General features: G+C 30.5%; 2 protein-coding genes across 2 annotated transcripts; both read right to left on the bottom strand.

Annotated features, from left to right (window-relative positions):
- Positions 1-285: 285 nt before the first annotated feature.
- Positions 286-723, bottom strand: LOC111027917. Its single transcript, XM_022306416.1, has one exon. It carries the CDS (start codon positions 721-723, stop codon positions 286-288), a length of 438 nt encoding a protein of 145 aa, XP_022162108.1.
- A 165-nt stretch (positions 724-888) lies between these two features.
- On the bottom strand, positions 889-2,616 carry LOC111027918 (zinc finger BED domain-containing protein 4-like). The gene is made up of 4 exons (XM_022306418.1): positions 2,608-2,616; positions 1,525-1,998; positions 1,246-1,404; positions 889-1,176 (listed from the first exon to the last, which is right to left on the bottom strand). The coding sequence occupies exons 1-4, from the start codon at positions 2,614-2,616 to the stop codon at positions 889-891; spliced, it is 930 nt and encodes a 309-aa protein (XP_022162110.1).
- Between the last annotated feature and the right edge of the window lie 5,120 nt (positions 2,617-7,736).

Here is a 7,736-nt window from a genome sequence, read left to right on the forward strand (position 1 = left end):
ATGCAGTGTTGTAATTGTTTTAATCTACAGAAATCTATATGTGATAATGTAATATATTCATCATTTATATTCAATGTAATTGAACTTTGCTTCGCATTAATTGAGTAAGTTAAATCATCAGTTATTTTAACACGTTTACATCTGGTATTTAAATTATTAGTAATAGAAACAAAGTTTGATTAGTTATAGTTTATAATATACTAGCTAAAATTTAAAAATAATTAGATAGGTACATCTTATTATTTATTAATAAATCAAGAATTTTGATTCAAAAACAATAGCATTTCAGCTTTTTTTTGATTTTAATCGACAACGACGATCTGTTATGATCAAACCTGCCTTTGAAAAAACCCGCTCGCAAGGTATGGATGATCCTAAGCAACACAATGTCTTCCTAGAAAATATACTTAGGTAAGGATAATTATATTTATGCTCTTGCCACCATTCTAATGGGTTGCCATTTCTTTTTAAGATTGGCTCTTCAAGATATCGTTGAACCTCAACTATAGCACGTGCGGTTGATATTCTTATGGCAGGATGGACTTCGGAAACTCTTTTATCAATCATTTCCCAAATTGAAAACGATTTTTCATCGGATACTGATGCACTTGACTGGAAAGAAGTAGACGGTTCAGGTTGTAATGTACATTCTGTTTCTGATCTAGCTAAAGAAATAATATTTGCTATAAGCTCCACTACATTATTTTGGACAGAAGTTTTCATAGATTCATTGTGAATAAATGGAATGTTTTTTTAATCGCGGATCAAGAAAAGTACACCTGGAAAGTGTCATACTCTTTTGAAGGTTCCCCAATTTTGCCTGTCTTTCATTCCATTAATTAAATTGTTAATTAAACCTTCAGTTTGAATGGAATAATATTGATGTTTTTATTGTTGGCAGACATCTTGTAAGCCTTGAGCAATTACAATTACCATTGATGCAGTAATATATTGACCACCACTAACTGCTCTTGTAGCTTCTTCGAACGGCAGTAAGACTTTGCAAAATTCTTTTATAACTGCCCATTCATTTGGATTTAAACCATTTGGAGCTTTGTCTAACAGTCCTATTGTACCTCTTACAGATGTTTCCAATTCCATGAAACGTTCCAGCATATAGAATCCAGGGTGTAGAAACGTCTTGCAGCATTTTTTTGGTTCCTTAATTCCATTATTCTTTTGGTAAGTCATAAGTTAATTATTAGCAGTTGTACTTTTATGGAAATGTGTACAAATACTCTTAACTTTATTTATGAGCTCAGATTCTTTATTTATTGCAGATTGAACAATCAAATTAAGAGTATGCGCGAAGCAACCAAAATGTTTCAGCTGTAATGTTGACAAGGCATTTTGTACATTATCAGCATTGTCGGATACAGCTAAGACTATTTTATTTTTGAAGTTCTATGTATTTAAAGTTGTATTTATTTGTTCGCTGAGATTTTGACTTGTGTGACTTTCACTAAAAGAATGACAACTTAATAGTATAGATTTTAAAACAAAACTGGAATCTAGAAAATGTACAGTTATTGCTATGTAATTCTCTGTGTTCCGCGAAGTCCAACAATCAGTTGTCATGCAAGCCATTTCTAGGTCATTGGATATAATCTCTTTGACTTCATTAAAACATTTTTCATATGCCTCTAGAATTAGTGTTTTTGAAATGGCATGTCGGTTGGGAATTTTATAGCTAGGGTTCAATAAATTCACAAAGTCTTTAAAACCTATATCATCTACTACACTAAAGGGTTGCAAGTCCTTGGTAAAAAGTTGTATAAAAGCATTATCAATCTTCTTTTGACTATCAACAGATATTTTTTTTGGAATAAAGTTTGTTATAGCTAGCTGTTTACGTTTAAATGGATTTGTTTTCAAAATTGGTATTTCATTTTCTACAGTTTCCTGACAACTATTCCTACTTTTATTTTTTTCCACAACTATACTTTCAGCATTAACTATTTGTGTAACAGACGATGGATTATCTACGTTACCATTACCCTGTACACAAAAAATAAAAGATAAAGCCTAATTTTTTTTTATTTAATTGAAAGTTATATTTAAATTTATATTAAAGTCAACAGTTAAATTTTATGCAAAAATGACTACTAAATATTATGATTATTTTATAGAAAATACCTATGAAGAATTTGAAAATGAATGCAATAAATGTGCGTGGCGTAAATGTTTTTTTAAATTTGTCACACTAGTTTTGTAAGAATACATTTTTTTACGAATATCACATTTAGCTAGGATAGAGTCAATTTTTGTGAAATGTTGCCAAATATCACTTTATCTTCTATCTTTACTCTTTTTAATGTAATTAAAAAATTTAATACATATTTTGTGAAAAAACAAAGGGAGTACAGAAGACAAACTTATATTGTTCTGCCTCAACCTTCAACACCAATAGATTAATGATTATTGATTATAAAATGTAGTATCCCATCGTAATGTTGAATTTATATGTACAAGTAGTAACATGTTTTAAACATGTAAATTCCTGCTTTTCATATTAATGGGCAATAGATTGTATGTATAAATAACAACAACATTAGTTTTGACGGTGTTAACCTGGATGGGGGGGGGGGAGGTTGATGAGCGGGATACACATGACATTTTTTCAATGTTTTCAATTTTATAATAATATAAATTGTTAACTATAATAATATATGATGAAGTTATTAGAATTCCGTGGTAAAGCTGCTATCACAGAATAGTATTATCGATTTCATTAGTTCATGACAATAAACTGATAAGGAAATGAGCAGTATAGTAGCTACTGGCCTACTGCAAGTACTTGCCACTTACTGCTATTTTTTCACAAAGGTTTTAAAGTAGAACTGACGATTTTTATTCAAGAACATGAAGTAGCAGTGACTGCTATTTTCACTGCTACTTTTTTAATAGCAGTAGCAACTGCTACTGCTACTAAAAAAAAATCACAGTTTACAATCTCTGAAGGAGACCAAACTCCGTATACAAAATATGGCCCGACAAAAGTCGCAAGGTTATTCTGCCACCAGGAGCGCGTCGTTCGATAGCAGTTCTACGTTTTACAATTATAGCATGTAGTATAATTAACGTGACCATATTTGTTTTCTTCAAAGGGGGACACCTGTACATTTTAATAAGAAAACCATATCATTTTGCGAAAAATAACAATTGTTTTAATGGGAAAAATTCCCGCAGTTGACGCGATGGTAGCGATAATAACAATAAGATAGTTATTTTTGTACCATTTTTATCTATGGACTATGGACTATGGGTTGTAGTGTTTTACGTAATACATATATATATGTATATATTACGCAGTTATACCAGGGGGTGGACACTTTTGGCGGCAGGCCGATAACAGATAATCATTCGCCATTTTATTTGAGGTTGTTTTTATCAGTTTTAATTCGAGATAAGAAATATATTCCAAACAACATTACTGTTTACAAAATACGAATTTCTCTTAAAAGGAAATCTGCATTTTACTTATTTGTGTTTTCGTATTTTTTATACTTAATTGTGTTTACCGTTTACATTGTACGTTCTGTGTTTAAAATGGTGTTCGTTTGTATTTTAAAAGTGTGTAGGAATTCAAAAGTCAGTACCAAAGTGGAGGATTGTAAGCTATCCAGTATCCCTAACGAGTTGTCACGATAAGATTACCTTTAATTATTAATATTTTAATGATAAAAGCGTTAATATACGAGTAGCATGGTTTTAGGCGTGCACATTATTACTTTCATTGATTACCAATTATTTATTTTAGTTGCAACAAATGGTTAATAAATTGTCAACGGTCAGATCTGTGTGTTAAATCGATAAATATTCTGAACAAGAACTCTCGTGTTTGTAATGATCATTTTGAAAATACAATGTTTTCAAATGTTAAAAGGACAAGACTTTTGCCTACTGCTATTCCTACAGAATTTGGTAGCTACATTGAAACAACTGCACAAGATAGTGCAAACCAGACTATTGCTGATGATTCATTAACTGATGAAATCATTGTTACAAACACACCGTTAAAACAAGATCAATCAGTGTCTGTTGCTAGTAAGTAATTCTGTTAGATTAAGGAATTATTAAATTAATTACATTTGAATTAAATTAAATTGTTAATATAAATATGGATCTCAATTTAGTAATTAATTTTATGTTTGTAGTAGGCAACACGTTGTCGCCGTGTTCATTGTTTGAATCATCTTCATCATCAACTGCAACACAAACTACTCAAGTTCTTTCTGTAAATACATCAAGAAAACGAAAGTTAAGAGTTGAAGTTCGAGAACTAAGGACAAAATGTGACAAACTGGAGCAAAAGGTTGAACATTTGTCTCAAGAATTAGTCAAGAAATCTTCAGACATTAATGATTTTGTGACATCAGTAGAACATTTCTATGAGGTTTGTGATAAACATTTACCACCAAATTTGTCAATGGTTGTTAAACATTATGTGCAAATGTCTAAAAGAAAACCTCAAGGGATACGATATAGTAATACTATAAAACAAATGGCTTCAACTATTTATTTTTATGGTCCTCGTGCTTATACATTTTTAAAAACAATGCTGCATTTGCCTTGTCCTAGGACGTTACGCAGAATCACAGAGCAAATACAAGTTATCCCAGGTTTAAATGATATTTTGTTTGAAGCAAAGGATTTTAAAATAAATAATTTAAAAAATGATGCCAAGGAATGTGTCCTATGTATTGATGAAATTTTCTATAAAAACACATTTATATTATAATCTATCACAAGATTGTATTATTGGATTTAACAACTCTTATAATAAAAAACTTACGACCAGCAAAACACGTATTGTGTTTCATGTTAAGAAGTTTAAATTATGATTGGAAACAACCAGTGGCATACTTTTCTATTAATAACAGTTGCTCTGGAATTACTCTTCAAAATACAATTTTTGCTGTGTTTCTCGGATCCAAAGCACATCACTCATCGTCAAAGTTGTAACTACTGATCAGGGTTCTAATTTTGTTAGTCTTGCAAGTAAAATGCATGTATCAAAAGAATGTCCTTATTTTTATGTTAATGGTCAAAAAATATTTTATATTTTTGATCCACCACATTTACTTAAGTCTACAAGAAACAATTTTTTCAAGTACCAATTATCATTTTTAAATGGCTTGACAGATAAAGATATCTTGAACAGTTTTATAAATTAGATCAATGACTTAATCGACTTGCTCCTGAGCTAACTGACTCACATATTTACCCGGGACCATTTCAAAAAATGAGAGTTTCATATGCTAGTCAAGTATTTAGTGAAACCGTTGCAGCAGCAATGAAAACTTGTATCCATGGTGGTACATTACCTTCTACTACAGAAACTACTTCAATATTTATTGATCATATAGATAAGTTATTTGATATATTAAATTCAAAAAAAAAAATTGGAGGTAAAAATTTTAGTAGACTATTCAAAAACGCTGCTCAACAGAGGGGTCATTTATTACTTATGTATTTGAAAACATGACTATTTTTGAAAAGAAAACACTCAATGACAAAGTTATAAATATAGATGTGACAAATAGAGTTAAGTTTTTGAACGGCTGACAGATAACCATTAATGCATTATTACAGTTGTGGGACGACATTCAAAAACCAAATTATGTTTTATGTACCTATAAATTAAACCAGGACTGCTTGGAAAACCTTTTTGGCAGCTTTCGGAATCAAAATGGAAATAATGTAAACAAAACACCTATACAATTCTTTTGGGCATTTAGAAAGATATTTTTCATAAACTTCTTCAAACACAGCGATGGATCCAACTGCTTAGACGACTTAAATGAAAACTTAACCAACATTGGAGAATTGGCTCCACCATTAACTAATGCACCTGTATTATTCCCAGAGAAATCTCCATTTAAATTGTGTGCTTTAAAAGTAAGCACTGTAGATTACAGAGAGGTGTGTCTCCCTGCAATGAATGCACTTGCATATGTGTGTGGATATTTAGTAAAAAAAATGCATTGAAAAGCATTCCTGTGATTTATGTTTAAAGTATGCTAAGCATCAAGATCAATTAGATCAATCATTTACATTTATATTCTTAAATTTCTACCAAAATACAGAAAATTCAACCTATGGAAATTTAAATGTACCTCCCAATCAGTTTATTATATATTAATGAATTAGATGACATTTTTGTAAGTAATTTTCCTACACTAGCAGTAGAGAATGATGTTGGATGAAAACTTAAAAATGTCATAGACAATATTCCTTTTAATCACCCATGCCCTCAATTTGACATTGAATACTTAAAGGTTAGGTGCTAAAATTGATAAGAACTACCTCAATTAAAATGGCGGCTGATTTTTTGTTTGACCCTATCTTACTGTATAATTTGTTATCAGTGTCCATTCTGATTATTCTATTCTGTGGTTATATTATAAGTCTATACGACTATACAGTATAATAGTATAAATAATGTATGATTGTGATTTGTGATCAATAAATACTTACGACAAGTCGATTTTTCTTAAAGCGGGACATTTTTAGGTTCTTTGGGGATAGCGGGACACTTAGCTAGAAAGCGGGACTGTCCCGCTCAAAGCGGGACGTATGGTCACGTTAAGTATAATAGAGATTATGTACGTTTTTCGACTTAAACTTACTTTATTATTCCTTACAAATACTTTATGGTCTGGATCAGATCCAAATTATGTATACAGGAGTAGGGGGATCTCGGTTAAAATTAGTTTCATATATTATACGTACCTACTTTCAGAGCCGTGTTTAACGATGGGCAAAGGGCGCAATTGCCCCCGGCGGCAAAATTTGAAAATATTTCATAGGCGGCATTCGTATACTAATTTTTCAAATATTTTTTTGGTTTTTTGTAATAAATCAATGTTGACATCAGTTATAAATATTATACAATTTAATGTTAAAACATAGTATTATATGAAAAATATTTTTAATTATAATAAATCTTATTTACTTATACAGTTATACCTATACGACTATACATAGATCTTATTCCAATGATTACAATATTAACACGCATTAATGCGTAAACACAGTCGAGACTCGACGGACGAGGATATTGCTGTACGCCTGTACAGACCGTCTGTAACAGACGTACAATGTTGTAGTAAATACTAAATATAAATAATTATATGGATCAACACTATTAACTATAAATAGTTAATAGTTCTCCTTAATATCAGACATTCATACCTATGATAGGTATTGGTGTACCCGCATTATTGCGAATTCATAAAAATACATAGAAACATTGATTATAAATACTAATACTAATAAAATATAATCAATGATAGAAACGACGCAAACGGGCAATTTCTCTATTTCCGGTCATGGTTAATTATTAATTTATTTTTAAAAATTGTTTACTTAATATAAGATAACAGAATTATCACTATATTATTATAGTGCACAATGCTCATTAGTAAGTGGGCCAGTTGGTCGTAACTCGTAAGTTTGTCAAGCGTACAAGACGTAACTACACAAGTGTAATTTTATTTTATATTTTAAATTAATAATGTCTTCAAAAACAAAAAGAGTAAAATTAGGTGGCGCTGAGTACAAAAAAAGAGCAAAAGTTTTTGATAGAAGATTTATATACCTATTACTATGAGACATTTTTCAAAAAGATCAATTGTTTTCTACACATGCAGCATGCTAATCAATTTACTTATTGACATAACTCAGTATTATAATTTTTGCAGTTCAAGTCATTTTTATTAGTTTCCAGTACA

This window comes from Myzus persicae, unplaced genomic scaffold (assembly GCF_001856785.1).
Source record: "Myzus persicae strain clone G006 unplaced genomic scaffold, MPER_G0061.0, whole genome shotgun sequence".
NCBI lineage: Eukaryota > Metazoa > Arthropoda > Insecta > Hemiptera > Aphididae > Myzus > Myzus persicae.

Excerpts from the sequence above, each read along its gene's own strand:
- LOC111027917 (XM_022306416.1), bottom strand. The coding sequence starts at position 723 with ATGAAAACTTCTGTCCAAAATAATGTAGTGGAGCTTATAGCAAATATT.
- LOC111027918 (XM_022306418.1), bottom strand. Across the intron at positions 1,405-1,524 it reads AGAATTACATAGCAATAACT|AACTTCAAAAATAAAATAGT; the intron begins GTACATTTTCTA and ends TTAAATACATAG. Across the intron at positions 1,177-1,245 it reads AATCTGAGCTCATAAATAAA|AATAATGGAATTAAGGAACC; the intron begins GTTAAGAGTATT and ends ACTTACCAAAAG.